At 42.3% G+C, this 15,822-nt stretch overlaps 1 protein-coding gene across 6 annotated transcripts in view; it reads left to right on the forward strand.

The window, feature by feature from the left end:
- The first annotated feature begins 3,199 nt into the window (after positions 1–3,199).
- HNRNPD (heterogeneous nuclear ribonucleoprotein D) overlaps positions 3,200–15,822 on the forward strand; it is a 17,016-nt gene continuing 4,393 nt past the window's right edge. For 2 of the 6 annotated variants that reach the window (XR_012476882.1, XM_074228532.1), the window contains exons 1-4: positions 3,200–3,869; positions 4,796–4,852; positions 14,315–14,483; positions 15,326–15,487. Coding sequence is in view for 5 of the 6 variants with exons in the window: in XM_074228532.1 (XP_074084633.1) it covers positions 3,592–3,869; positions 4,796–4,852; positions 14,315–14,483; positions 15,326–15,487 (666 nt within the window). In the remaining variant the exon portion in view is untranslated. The remainder of the gene's footprint in view (positions 3,870–4,795; positions 4,853–14,314; positions 14,484–15,325; positions 15,488–15,822) is intronic. The other 4 variants (XM_074228530.1, XM_074228534.1, XM_074228533.1 and 1 more) reach the window with 4 other exon arrangements.

A 15,822-nucleotide genomic window follows, 5' to 3' on the forward strand; every position in this document is an offset into this window, starting at 1 on the left:
GAATGAACCAGGTCCTGAATTCCACTGGTGAGAGGAATCCTCCCTCCCCCTTTGTAACAATTATCTAGAGACCTACTTGACTCTAAAATCTGATACCCTGGGCATCTCACATAAAAGTGCCACTTTAATTAGGCATGTAAAATAGTCTGTAAATGAACCCACTGAGAGTGAACTGGTGTCTATAAACCCTCATGAGAGGTGCTAAAGTGTGGGTGGCTAACCCATGAAATTATTACATTATAATTCCTGGTTTTTGTGTTTCTCCTTTTCAAACGATCTTCAACATAATGACAAAACAATCTTTGCAGGTACAAGTCTTGTTACATTGCTTTTGGTAAACTTCCAGTGGCTCCCTTTGACTCAAGATAAAACCTCCTTGACATTTAAGGCTCTCTACAAGCTGGTTCTCATCTATCTTTTGGGATTTGTTTCACATGTTACTCATGATCTCTGTTCCAGTCAAACTGGACTATTAGAAGTTCCCTAAAGTGACACTTCATCTCCTATATATATTTGCACAAGCCATCTCCTTTATCTCGAATACACCAATGGAAACCCTTATCTTCCTTCAAAGCTTATTGCAAAAATACCAACTTCTGCTAGCCTCCCTCCATCCTAATAGTTGTGAATGTTCTCTTCCTCTTCCAATTATCATGCTAATTTCATGGATAAGGGCTGGAAGGGGCCCCGGGGGCTCCCCTAGCCCCTATTCCTCCTATTGTGGATGTATTAAAACACTCATCTCGAGACAGAGAAAAAACAATGTCACCTGTACTGAGGTCATGGTCAATGATGAATCCATCTTCTATCTTTAGAGGTTAGTCACTGATAGATTTTACTTAAACTTAGGGCAATTACCCTTTTCAACATTTTTCTTAATTCGGTTTATATTGTGGGTTTTTCTTGTGGGTTATTTTGGGATAGCTTTACAAAGGTCTACTCCAGTGCTTCATGGAGCTGCGGTAAGTGACTGGGCTTTTTATGTGAGAGCAAAGTACGTTCTCTGGCAGGATCCATCAAGTTGGAAAGATTTCATATGATCCTGGCAACTGAGTCTGCTTTTTGAAGACCAGTTTAGTTCAGAGAGACTTTTCACCAATAGCTGGCCACCTGAACAAAAAGCATTTTTGTGCTAAACTGGAACTACAAAGAGGTAAAAAAGGATAGCCCCTATCAAGTAGCTGACTTTATAATAAAGGGAAACAACACATATGGGGAGAGGAGATCAGGGAAGGAGTTCTATTCTAGGGAAATGGAAGGACTCGGGACACAGATAGTAGCAGCCAGGCGGTGAGGAGGTGTAAGTGGATGGCTGCTTGTGATGTGAAACTGGAACATGGTCTGGTCATCTGGGGTTAGACAGGAGATATGGTGGGATAATTGGACTCATTTGCATAAAACGGGCACCAGCCAGTGAATGGGTAATGGTGCCCGCTGGAGTGCTGTAGTCTTATGAATGCTAACTTGGCTGTTAGTACTTTAAATGTAGGAGTCCTGTCCAATGAATCCATGGAAAGCCTAGGTTTTAATGGTGGAACTCTGGTCAGGAAGAATCACAAGATGACATCTAAAAGCTCCACAAATTTTAGTGGATGAGGGTAAGTTCACGTTTGTAGGGAGAGCCTGGGGGAGATAGGCAGTAGATAATAATCTATAAAGTGCCAGTTGATAGGATGATCCTTGACCTAGAATATTCTGCAAGCCCAATTAGTGGGGTCCTTTTATATAGACTGCCCAGGGTGGGTATCCATGCTCATATTCCAGAAGGTGGAGGGAGGATCCTTCTATTAACTTTCAAGTCCTAGCTTACTAAGTTCTGCTCCCCACTTTAGGCAGACTATAATAAAACTGAGACACGGAGGGAATCCTTATTTCACCCTTTCCCCTTGCCCTTCCACAAATTTCCTGTAGCTCTCTTATCAAGGACCAAAGATATACCCCTGAAGAAATTATAGTAATCTAGACATTCTCACTGTCACTCAAACAAAATAAAAGTGCACTTGTACAGAAGGATGGCGTAAAGGTTCTCCGGAGAGAAGCAAATAAAAGGTGGCCCGGTTGGCTTTATCATGTCCAAAGTCAACAAGAAACGGGTTATTTGGTACTGTGGTCGTGGGAAAGAATTTGTAGCTGTTTGTGGGAAGAGTCACTGACCGCAACTCTGCGGCTTTTCCACAAACCCCTCTTTGCCATCCTTTTTCGTGGGGGGCACGGTGGAGGGGGAAGTCTCAGGAAGCCCCCCGCCAGGCGGCACCCCGGAGGGTCGGGGCTCCAGGGACCTTAGACTCCCTAGCCCTGGCTTTGCAGGGAGTCGATGGGAGGCTTTTGGGTGAGGGGCCACGGCTGGGGCAGAGGGCAGACTGCCGGCGGCGAGGCGCTGCGGTGCTCGGGGCAGGCCAAATGCCCACCTGGGGCTTTTGAGGCGTTTGCAGGGCAGCGGGGTTCGGCGGCTTGCCCAGATGGGTCACCGAGGGTCTGAGGCCGCGTGTGAGCTCAGGCCCCCCCCCCCCCGTGGGGCTCTAGTGACTTCTGCCGTCGGGTTTGGGGGCACGTGCGGAGGCACTGCGGGAACTGTCCAAGGTGGCGGCCCGGCACAACTCGAACCCCGCTCCTCCGGGCCCCCGGCTGGGCTCAGGGCCGTTCCCGGGGCTCCTTCCCCGTTCGGCGGCTGCCGCGGGGGCCTGGCCTACAGGTCCACACGGAGGGCGAGTCCGGCCCTCCCCTCCCCCAGCTCACTCGTGAAAAGGAAAGAAAAAGTTTGTTTTATGAAGCGGGCCCGAGGCCCCGGGCGTCCGTGGAGCCTGGGCACGCGCGGGGGCCGCAGAGGCGTGAGTCAGCCCCCGCCCGGGGGCCCCGGATGCGGCCCGGCGCGCGCTCCCCGCGGCCCAACGGGCCCCCGCGTCCTCGGGCCTCGGGCGGGCGGGAAGCCGAGGGGCCGCCTCTCTAGCCGGCGCCCGGCGCCCGCCTTGTTCTCGCCGGCTCCCGCCGGCCCGCCGCCGGAACCACGCCACTTCCTCTTCCTGTTCCAGGCGGAGCGCGCGGGGGGGGGCATGGGGGGGAGCGAGAATGAGCGAGGGAGGGGCCGGGAGGGGGGCGGAGCCGCCGGCCACAGCGTCCGCGGGGGGGGGGGGGCCGCGGCCCGGGCGGGCGGGAGGAGGCGGAAAGGGCGCGCTCCCGCGTCACGTGACCGGGACGCGCCGCTCTTCCGCCGGCCATTTTAGGTGGTTCGCGGCGGCGCCATTAAAGCCAGGAGGAGGCGAGAGCGGCCGCCGCGGCTGCAGTCCCCTTCGGCGCTACCGGGAGAGCGGGAGTGCGCGCCGCGCTCGAGTGGGAGGAGCGGGAGGGGGGAGGGAGGCCGCAGCAGCCGCGCGCGCGCGCGCCCGCCGCCCGTGTGTGTCCGTGTCCGTGTGTGTGCCTGTGCGTGTGCGTGTGGGGGGGCCTCGCGCGTGCAGTCGAGCGAGCGCGCGGCGGCGGCGGCGGCGGCGGCGGCGCGGCGGCGGCTGGGATTACTTTGCTGCTAGTTTCGGTTCGCGGCGGCGGCGCGGCGGAGGCGGCTGCGGCGGACGTAGTCTCGGCGGCGGCGGCGGCAGCATGTCGGAGGAGCATTTCGGCGAGGACGGGGCGGCGGCGGCGGCGGCCCCGGAGGCGGGCGGCGGCGCGGCGGCGGCGGCGGAGCAGGAGGGAGCCATGGCGGCGGCGGCGGCGGCGGCCACGGCGGCCCCCGCGGCCCCGGCGGCAGCGCCGGCGGCGGCGGCGGCGGGCGCCGGGGCCGGGGCCGGGGCCGGGAGCGGCGCCGGAGGCAGCGAGGCCCCCGGCGCCGAGTCGGAGGGGGCCAAGATCGACGCCAGTAAGAACGAGGAGGACGAAGGGTGAGTAGCGCGGCCGGCCGGCCCCTCCCCCCGCGGGCCGTTTTCCCGCCCGGCTCCCGTCTTTTCCCGCTATTTTTGGCCCCGTGCGGCCCCTCCCCCTCCGGGCCCGGGGCTCCGCTTTAAACCCCCCGGGGGCGGCGGGGCCTCGCGGGGCGCCCCCTCCCGGGCCCGCGGGGGCGCGGCTCGGAGCACATGGCGCGGCCGCGCCCCCGGCCCGGCCCGCAGGCCCCGCCGCGGCCTCTTTTGAAAGTTTGGCGGGCGGCGCCCCGGGCATGCCCGCTAGGCCGCGGCCCCTCCGCGTGGACGCGGCCCTTGCGCCCCGCGTTTTGGGGGGGCCGGCTTCCTTCCCCGAAGTTCCCCCCCGCTCCGTGGCCGGGCCCCCCGCCTCCCCCCACGCGGCCGCGGTTCCGAAGCAGTTTGTCCCCCGGGGCCCCCCCGCTGCGCGGCCCCTGCCCCGAGTCGGGGTCCCGCCTGCAGCTGCGCCCCACGCCCGAGGCACTCGCAGCGGTTGGGGGGGCGCCTCGGGGTTCTGGGTCGGGGCGGGTCGGGGCGCCTCCTGTTCCGCACCGTGACCTTGGGGGAAGGCCCCGAGCGAGGCGGCGCCGGCGCCCACGGGCGGGGAGGGGGCGGGGGGCGGCGGCCCCGGGACCCCGGAGCCGGTGAACGCTCCGGGGTCTGTTTTCTCTGGTTTGGAGGGGAAAGGCACTAAAATGACTAATGCATCCTTCCTCCCGCCGCGGGGCCACTGCTCACTGGCGGGCAGACCTTGTCCCAGCTCCGAGTCCTCCCAGCACGAGCAGCTGCCTTTAGTCACCTACTGTTTGTTGAACTGAAGTGTAAATGAATTAAACATTTTTAACCCTAACAATGTTGAAAACTAAAACTAGAATTTTGATTGGTTGCTGTACCGGTTGTTAATTCCCTAGCCATTCAAACTCCTCCCCACGGCACTCTGAAGCAGCGACGGCACAGCGGGAAGAATGGTAAAACTTTTACATTTTATTTCTGTATTTTAAAGGTTTCGATAGCCAGATAACATTCAGAGGCCGTGTATTTATTGCCCATTGGTTTTCCCCAGGCATTTCTAATCCCTTAAGGTAATAGGATGTTACATACCTGGGATGGCAAAAAAAAAAACTTTTTAGTTAGTAATCCATGGGCAAAAATTGATGCCACTGTGTAGTTAATTCTTGGTCTGTGTGGTAATGCATGAAATTGCTGTGGACCAAGATTAAGCTAATGATTACTATTTTGTGTTATCTATAGGGAAGGAATAACAATGAACTGGATGATTATAGTTGATTGATATAGCTTGCCAGGAAGATGGAAAACAATGAAGTACTTAGTGTTTGTTGAAATTCTATGTTAAAATGCCGAATGTAGGTTTATCTATAGAGATTACCTTAAAGTATGTATTGCATGCTATGATAAAAAAAAGTTCTGGAAGTGGCAAAAGAAAAACTAAATTTTTAATTGTAAAACTAGTTCAGTATTGATTCAAATCAGACTGGTTACACTCTTTTCTATAGATTTCAAAAGTTGGGTATGAAATATTTTTACTAGCTTTTTATTTCTACCCTTAAGCTTTACTACACAGTAAATGCCTATTTAGAATGACAAAGAAGGCATAATCTTTACCTTCAAGGAATTAAAAAGAATTCTCTTAGATGATTTGGAGTCCTGGGTAGGCAGGAATGTTTGACCCTAACTGGTTGATATTTCTTCACATCTGGATGTCTTCTCTTTGGAAGGTTGGTTACATTTTGTTGTTCTTCAGAATAATGTTCTCTTCTTAAGGAGAGAGGTGTTTAGGATTTTTGTGAGGTACCCAGTCAAATGTATCAAATAATTTCGAAAGCAGTATATATGTTTAAGAATGATATGCACATCCTTTGAGCAAGATTGCATTTGCATGCTATTCCCAGAAATTTTAAAGTTGATTTTTTTCTTTGTTAAAAGATGATAGTGTAAATATTGTCCTTTACCACCCACTAAAATAGTTGTAGGTCTTCTCAATAAGCAATAACAGAATTAAATGCATCAGACATTAACCCAAGGGACAGTTTAAGGACCATTGCCCCCTGGAAAGGAATCAGCTCCTGGACCAGAACTGTAACAAAATTGGATAATGGGGAGATACTAGGTAAATTTTACTGTCTCCTTGATGACCCATAAAACTGCCGGAGCTAGACACTATGAGACTGAGCTGGCTCGGAGGAGTATTTTAGCATGATTTTTCAAAAGAAATGATTCAACAGCAAGGTTGAGTTGGGAGGTGTGGAGTCAGGCTTCCCAAACTCTTTTTCTGTGGAAGCAGCCAAATAAAGAGGCTACTTTGGAGCCCTTTTAATCAGTCTTGTAATGAATGGTTGGCATGGACTAAAGTCTTGTTTTTGTTCAGGATCATCCCTTTTTAGGCAGTAATAAAGGTAGCAGGTGAGGTGAAGGGAATGATAAAAGGGCTGAACTTGGAGTCTGCAGGCTCCAGGTACAGAAGTAGCTAGCTGTGTGATTGGCTGAGGCCCAGTGGGTTTCCTCCTCTCTAGTATGGGGCTCAATGGCCCTGGGGCTTTCTGCTCCTTCCTTCAATAAAACTCAAAGGTAATGCTAAATACTGATACTTTTTTAAGATATTGTTTATGAGTTTCTTTTAGGGGTATGGAGTTCTGTAAAAGTACTAGATTCGTATTTGTTACTTTATCCTAAAAAGTTTAAAAATGAGCCAATCGTAGATGATTGGATGGAGTCCGAGTCCCAGCAGTCGAAATGTCCATGGACTCCTCGCACAACTAATCTATAACATCAAGAACCTCCAAAATGGATAAATGTGTTTGGTAGGAAACGCCCCCCTCCCCCCAACCTCTAGCTCAGATGGGACGTACAACAACTTAACCCTCCTCCACCCCCAGAAGTTTAGGTAGGAGAGTTTGTGCTTTAGGACTCTTTTTCTTTTGAAAAAAAGGAATAGAGCCTAAGTGTGTTTGAAAGTATTTACACAAGCACAAATAAGTTAATTTTATTTATAGATTATGTGAAAAAAAAACCTAAATTTGATTAAGATTGACAGTATAATTGCCAGTAAAAGTAAAGTTGAGAAAATTGACTTAAACCTTTGGTTATGCTATATAGATGTCTCAATTTGGGGATATGAAAGGTGCTTAAGAAGTGCTTTTAGTTTTGTCTCATTCATTCTGAAAGATCCCTTGTGGAATTGGTAACACAGAATTTAAAAAAAATAGAAAACCAAGTGAGATAGAAGAGCTCCATTGATTATTGATCATTTTATTTTTGAGTAGTATAAACTAGTGCACAAATTTTCTAGTTTACTTTCTCCAGTTGTGTAACAGTTTTCCCAATGGGAGGGCACTAACCATCTACAAGACTGACTTTGGAATCGAAGAAAACTTGTTAAACAGCTCTGCCATTGTTTCTGGAAATCTCTAACCAGTATAAAAAAGTTATTTGCACTCTTCACTTAATCATCCATATAACACTTAGAAATGAATAACAACAAGCATTTATTAAATGAATAATGGGTGCAATATATATATTGTGCCTTGGGGTGCAAGGACAGAATGGAAACTTGTTCCTGCCTTTGGGAACTTATTTTCTACTAGAAATAACAAATGATTTTTGATTCCCTTCTGACACATTTTTGTGGGTTTTGCAAAATGTGATCATACTGTGTAAGTGAATCTTGTGAAAAGCCAAGTTTTCTTTGTCGTGACTGTGTGTGTGGGGGGGTGGTTGGAAATGTATCCTCAATTTCTGGTCCTCTTGATTACCCACAATCTAAGAGCCTCTGCTTTGGGGGAACTGCCACTTGAATCAAATGTCCTGTCTCTGTGACTGCTAAGTCTTACATGAGATGGGGAATGTTGCTTAATCTTTCTGGGCCTCAGTTTCTTATTCTGTAAAGTGATTATGGATAGAAATTGATGATCCTTTGAGGTCCTTGGCTAAGCTCTTGAAATCTGTGGCTTAGATCTGATTGTTGTGTTTCTCTTTGTGAAGTCCATTTTAATCTTGTGAGAAAGACAAATGATTCCTCTCATATAACTCGATGTTCCTAAGCTATAAGCTTCTTAAAAGAAAAGGATAAATTATGCAATATAACATTTTAATGTTGAATATTAAAAGTTAACAGTGTAAAATTCTTACTTGTGTTAATGACCAGAATATTTATTTCCCAGAATACATTTACCAGAAAACTCAAGTAAAACTCTGGCTCTGCTCACTTAATTTTTCTGTGACCTTTGGTTAGTTACTTAATCCTTGTTTTTATTTCCTTCCCCCCCCCTTCTAATCATTCTAAAGAAGTAGGAGTTGACTGTTAAAGTGGAAAGGGAAATATTAGCCTATTCTCCAGCTTGATGAAGTAATGAAAATTACTATGTGAAAATTATTGTCCTAGTCTAAATGAATTAAACATAATTCTAATACCAAATCATTTTTTTAAAGCTTTGGTCCTAAAAGGCAAATTTAGATTTTTTTTCCCTTTCTACTGCCATATCTTAGCATTGAAATGTAATTTATTTTATTCTTATTTAATGATGTGAAATAGAATCGGAATTTCGATTTTTAATAACAGTATTTTGGAAAGTTTTTAATTGCCTTTTTTTGACTGAGTGGTTTCCCTACTCAATTAATGCCAGCATTCCCCTTTTGCCTTCACTGTTAAATAAAAACTCCCGTTTAGCTTTTAAACCCTCAAAATGCTAGCTTTTCTAGCATTCCAGCCAAAATGACCTTTTCTACCCCCATCCCCCAATTGCCTGCCTCGAATGCATGCCCTAATTTCCATGTTCTACCAGAGGCCTTTATTGTCTCTTCTCTCTCCCTGCCCCTGCTCCCACCATCCCCCAACTTTATCTAACCTACCTTGTCTATGTTTGTGTTTATTCACTTTATATTTTACTGGATGTATTTGCACATGTATTGTCTCTACCATTAGAATGTAAACTCATTGTGAGTAGAGATTGTTTCATGCTTTGTTCCTGTTTATCCCTGTGTCTGTGGGCTGAAAGCTTAATAAATGCTTGTTGATTAATTGCTATTGTTATGTTGTGGATCAGAATAAAAGGTTACACTTTTTAACCCTTGACATCTAAAGGATCTCCAAATTTTATGAGTTTGGTAGTATGTATTTGAATAAATCCACTTTATTGGAATAAAACCTTTAATGTTAGCTGAGTAAGAGTTCTACATTTTTGTGAGACAGTTTTAACCTTAACTGGGTACTTTTTCCACCTTGTAATTACAGTTAATTGGTTAGTTTTTATATCATCTGTAATTTCATAGAAGTCTGTTTCCAAAGTGGTGTTAGATTATTTCAGCATTTTGATTCCTGAATTTCTATTTTATCATAATTGGAGTGATTATTCTAGTTTTTTTAAAAAAACTTATCTTTGTTTTTACATCCCTTATATTTTTCTACTGTATCCTTCTCTCATCTCTCCAAGAATCATCCTTTATGAGGGAGGAAAAAATGGTGGATGAAGAAAGTTCCTCAAAGTTAAATAATATAACAAAAGTCCAAGGTTTTATGCAGCTGTCTATAATCCCTGACCCTTAACCTTTACTAGAAAAAGAGGGAATGGTGTCATATACTCTGGAGGTCAAGTTGGGTCATTATAATTATGCAGCAATCTCTTGCTATTTTTTGTTTTTTTGTTCTTTGTATTGTCACTTTATATTGTTTTTTCTCTTCTCACTTCATTCTGCATCAGTTCATATTATTCCTCCATGCTTTTTCTGTATATAGAACCTTCTAATTTTGATTTAGACATCACAGACCATCAGCCTTTGTAAAATGACCTAATTACTTTGAAAGTTATTTTAATATATGGATCTTTGGATAACAGTGATTGATCATCATCATCATCTCATTTACATCGATGCACTGTTTTTTGCTTATTGTTGGAGTTTATGACCTCCCTTTCCCCTAGCCTATAATATACATACATTAATGCTATTTGCAAGTTGAGGATATTGAAGAAAATTCTAAAACACTGGATAATTTTAAGCTGTTGATAATGAAGTACCATTTTAGTTCACCTTTTTTGGATAACTTTTTTTTAAAGAATTGAGGAAAAGTAAAGATTTTTAAGATAAAAATAAAATGCCAACTTTTTTGCTGAAAGTCGAGCAACTACCTATCGACTGTTAAAAGTCCAATTGAAGAGAGCAAAAATGGCTGATCCTTAACCAGAAAGTATTTTCTGCTAGCTTTTTCTGTTGTTAGATCTCTTGGTTACAAATCTTGAAGAAAATAAGCTACAACTGGAATCCAAACAGATAACAATGACACAGGCAAGGAATAATTTTGCTAAGAATCCACCTCTACAAAACAGACTCAACTTCATAAGAGAGATATTGAAGTTTGCTATTGCTCTCAACTGTAACCAGAGCCTCAGGAGTTGGCTTTGCTTTCCTAAGGTCTGTTGTTTAGAAAATTTAAGGGAAAAAAATCCTAATTCTTGAATTAGAATTGTAGAAACAATGTGAACTTAAAAATCTTAATTGAAATTCCTAAGATCATAAAAATAGTCCGCTGCTGCTCTCAAGTTGGTGCAGCTACAGCAGTCATTTGTCTATGGCCTTGGTGTTGGTTAGAATCAGACTGAATAACTGTTGCTTTAGATTGGGGTACACATACCTCTAGCTCATCTTCTATTGGTGCTGTATGTAGCAGATTTCAAATTCTGGCTGTGCTGTTCTACCTGTGTGATGCCCAACCAAGCCATTTGCCTTTTAGTGGATATCAGTTTACTCCTAAAAAGAGTTTCTAACTAGGCTCAGTATAGGTGACCGTCTGTGTCGGGCCTTATATGGTCAATCTATTGATTCTCTTTTTTGGTGCTGAATTGTTTTAATTGTATTTTGGATACCTAGTATCCTTAACTTCAAAGATTGTAAAATTTGGAAAAAGTTTTTTAAAAAAATTTTGTGAGGTGGAGTCTCATTTTATTTTTTATTACTGAATATCAAATTAAGTTTGACTGAGTTGAGGTTTTGGTAGAGACCCATTTTACTTATTTATTCCTTGGGATAAATATTGTAAAGTTCTTCCAAGGAGTTACAAACCATCTCAGCAAAAGTGAGCCTCAGTCTTTCCCAACAATGGTACTTTGTAAGATAATTTGAAAAAAGAGAGGGAGTCTAGATACTCTGCTTTTTAAGCAAGGTATGCTTCTATTTCATATGGTATTTATGTCGGTAATTAATTGTAGTGCCCCATTCATGATTTTTGGAAGTTTTCTGAAAGGAGAAGAGACCTTAATAAAAAAAAAAAACCTCAAACTCCTAAATAGTATATCCCTTATTTGTTCAGTGATAAATTGTTAGTAACAAGGAGGCCCTTGAGACACTTGCAACATCCTGAAATGTCTTAATGTTAGGGGAAAGAACAATTAATTATGTTTTGGAGTATAGTTTGGGGTTAAGAATAGCACCTCTCTTATAGTAGAGGCACAGCTGAACAAGAAGGGGGAGACAAGATAAGACATCTGAGTAACCGAAAATAGATTTCACAAAGTGTCTATGCTAATAGGACAGCCTCCTCTATTCCCCCCCACCCCATCATACAGCCTTGTCAAGCTTGGCTATTCTGGATTCTTATCCCAGAGCAAAGTAGGAGTGGGGTTACAGCTAGGAGACATGGCAGCAGACTGCCTGGGAGAAGAGAGGAACTATTGTCTGGAGCCATTTCATATCAAAAGGCCTTTGAATATAGGCTCTAATAGTTGGATCTAATGATGATGCTGACCAAAAAGACGTTTAATTATAGCTAATATTCTGAGAAGGTAGAGGAACATGTAATAGTTTTTGGAAAGATTTCTATACAAAATGGCGTAAGAAAAAGAGTAAACCCTCAACTGCTTGGAAAGATGCATTTCTTAAGATATGTGTGTGTGTATATATATATATATATATATACATACACACACACATATCTTAAGATATATATATAGTTGATCTTTTTGAAAATCCATTTTCTGTATATAGGTAATCATGTATGTGTATACACACACACCTTAAACTGCCATTCTATTTAACTTGAATGAATGTACCAACCACTCTGGATAAATAGGGATCAATACAAACAAAAACCTAACATTCAAAGTTACATTAAAAGTATTTTAAGTGACCATCAGACTCTTGAAGATTTTATATCAAAGAGTCCATAATTCTAATTCAAGATTTAGGATATTTTTCCCTTAAAATTTCTAAATAGCAGACTTCCTTTTGAGGATTTAACTTGTGACAGTCTTAGAAAATGAATGAATCTTGAATGACCGTATTTAAATAGTTTTCCTGTGAAAAAATAATTTGTGATCCATAAAGTCGTTGCTAGTGGAACTGTCACCTGGCTTTCAAATAGTGAAGTTAATAATACTTTTACTGAAATTGAGGGTTCTTGTAATTTATGTTTGTTTCAAAGTAAACTGGTCAATTTCTGTTCCATTATACCAACTTCTAAAATTTTTGCTTACTTTGACATTATTCTCACTTTACTGAAAGGCACCATTCTATAATTTTTAAAAGTTGTTGGACTTTGTTCTCTTATCTTAAACCACATTGAAACTTGAATGTTTTCTGCTAAATTAATTGTGGTAATTTGCAGCAAAAACATTTTAGAAATAATAGCCTGTCATAGCAAAATTTCAACTTAACTATTTTAAATCTGAATTTTTGAGCATAAGATGACAGTTTGATTTTTCAGTTTATATATCATGCATACACTCTGATCTTTGGCAAAAGTCTATAGTCTTTGGTTAAAACTAATCATATTAAACAAAGTAAACATAATTGGAATTAAATAGAGCACACATGAAATAGATTTCTAGGAAATTGGTATTAAGTAAACCTTACAAGTGATACTCAGAAGTTCTCATTACCTACTTTTTTGACTAAGAACCAAATCAACTGAAGTTTACCTGCTCATAATATATAGTTTTATTACAGCACATACAATTTATAGTAATACTATTGCCTGAGAAGTATGTAGTTATTAATGTGTAAATTTGGATTCAAATGTAGAAGTCTTTGACTAGAATTCATTCCTTATTCAGACTAAAATTGCTAATGTTTCATTTTATTGGGTTGGTGAGGATGAAATAGATGTCTCACAGACATACAAGTTTTAATAAGATTTAGGAAATAGGTTTGTCCTTAAAAGAAACTCGAATTTTTGTTTTCATTGAAAGTTGCCTTTCTACCACTGGAAGTAGAAATTAGAAACTGAGAGCAAAACATTATTAAGACTAAGCTAATTGACAAGGTGGGAGGAGGTGCCCTTAAGATCAGTGGGATGTCCTGATTAAAAGAGCTGAAGTAAACTTGAAAAAATGAATTTGACTAGTCATCATTTAGAGGTCCACTAGATGGAGTTGGTATTGAAAAGTTCATCCCTTAGTTCTTCCTGAGGGGGAAAAGAAATTTACAAGTTCTGCCTTAGGATTTTTATATCAACATTATGTAAAAATTATGTTAGCATTTCTTACTTTTTAAATCTTTATGTACATATGTTTTTAGAGCACCAGGAAGAGAACATAATTATGCTTCTAAGCATCCTTTAATAATGATAGGGGCAGCGAGCTGGCTCAGTGGATAAGAGCACCGGATTACCTGAGTTCAAATATGGCCTCATACACTTAATAATTGCCTAGCTGTGTGTCCTTGGGCAAGTCACTTTAACCCCATTGCCTAAAACAAAATAATAATGATAATAATAAGAAAGAAAATCTTTCAAATGAGAACCAAAGGATTCCCGTTCTCTTCCTCCCCTTTGGTAAACACTCTAGTCTTCATGACATCTTATGGTTTCCTATTTTGATCCTTTAAAAATTTAGTGTAATATTCATTTCTCAGTTAACTGAGAAACTTTTGTCTAGGCTAATTAGTGGATTATCTTTAATGGGACACTTGTTTAATGGATTGTACTGTCTTCATTAAAGATTTAAAAGTTTTGTCCTTTGGTTAATTGCTTGAGCTAAAAGCATAGTAAGGACAGTCTAGAGGGAAGCAGCATCCAGGTAGGAAGAAAAAAAGGTGAATATCATTGGGTGCTAATATGTGTCTGTAAATATAGAAAGTTAAATTTGGGAAAGTGCATGAATATTTGTCAGTGTTCTCAAACTCAAGCTTTTGTCCTTGTCATACAAAAAGTTTTTTGATCCTGATAGAAAACATCAAATACTTGATTCAAAACTTTTGAGGGGCTTTTGATTTATTGTTTGCTCAAGTGTGCAACAGACAGTCCAGGGAAAGTAATACTAAATAAACTTTTAGAGAGGCCCTTTATACGAGAATGTACAGGGAGAATGGGGTCTTAAAACTTCCCAACCAATTATCCTGACATTTGGGAAAAATAACTTAATGATGTAGACAATATTTAAGGCAAGTTTTTCTTAGCATTTTAATATTGCTTTTTGTCTTCACAGGAAAATGTTTATAGGAGGCCTTAGCTGGGACACTACAAAGAAAGATCTGAAGGACTACTTTTCCAAATTTGGTGAAGTTGTAGACTGCACTCTGAAGTTAGATCCAATCACAGGGCGATCAAGGGGTTTTGGCTTTGTACTATTTAAAGAATCGGAGAGTGTAGATAAGGTAGTGTGTTATATGCTCTGATCAATTAGTAATGTTTGAATTAACAGTAACAAACAGGAACCAGGATACATTGGATGTTTCCTGCTTTGATTTTTATCTCAGGGTGATTACAAAACACTTAAATACTTGAATACATTGGATGGGCCCACTTTTTTTTTGTCCCAGGATGCAAAGTATAATTGAGGAGAGGAGAACAGAAGCAGCTTTTGTCAGTATAGTTTGAGTTGGAGACAACCTAAAACTAAGCAAAGTTCTCGCACTGTCTCCTAAAATGAACTTGTCAACAATGAAAAGGGCATGTTGACAATATTGGTGCTCATTTTTAGACTTTGGGGGAGATAGACTTTTTCATTCCATCTCTCTTGGTCATGTTAAAAATGGCGGCCATTCAGATTGCTGCCAATGAACAATGATGACTCTTGTTAAATCTCCCCTATCGTTTCTGCTTTAGCAGTAGTTGACACCCAAAGCAATATCTGTCACCTAAATTAAATTTCAGATAACTTGTTCAGGGGAATGGAGTGGAAGCCCATATTTTTTTGTGGGGCATGGAAAAACTTAGGACATTGTTGGAGGAACTCTCAGGGCTTTTAGGGCACTCATCCCTCAAAAAAATTCAAGTAAAAAGAGTTGAATGGATGATGTTCATCCTTGTTAACTAACCCCCTCCACATATATTGCTGTCATTTTTTTTTAACTTGAATCAGTATTGTGCCTGGCTTTGGCCAGGGCTATAATGAGTTCATATTTTTAATTGTTTTTCACATTTACTATTTTAGTTAATACTTTTGATACCTTAGAGGAATAGTTACAGTTGTAAAACAAAGCTTCAATTTCTTTAGGTCATGGACCAGAAAGAACACAAATTGAATGGCAAAGTGATTGATCCTAAAAGGGCCAAAGCCATGAAAACAAAAGAACCTGTTAAAAAAATTTTTGTTGGTGGCCTTTCTCCAGATACACCTGAAGAGAAAATAAGGGAGTACTTTGGTGGTTTTGGTGAGGTATGTGACACATGGCACCCTTATTGTCAATTAACTTTAGTGTCTTTCCTTCACATATGTGACTAGATTAGTATGAATTGTCACATGTGGACTAAATGGCTTAGCTAGACTTAAAAGTGAGGGCTAATCATAAGATTTTGGTGATAAAAATGGGACAATCTTAATCCAATCAGAAACATGCTGAATATTGATTTAGAAACTCCTATACCACACACACACACACACACACACACACACACACACACATACACACACACTCCACACTCTGTTGCATTCTATTTTTATTTTGTTAAAATATTTCCCAATTTCAGTTTAATCTGGTTTGGGATCTTTGC

The sequence above is a fragment of the Macrotis lagotis genome, chromosome 3 (genome assembly GCF_037893015.1).
Source record: "Macrotis lagotis isolate mMagLag1 chromosome 3, bilby.v1.9.chrom.fasta, whole genome shotgun sequence".
In the NCBI taxonomy this organism is placed as follows: Eukaryota; Metazoa; Chordata; class Mammalia; order Peramelemorphia; family Peramelidae; genus Macrotis; species Macrotis lagotis.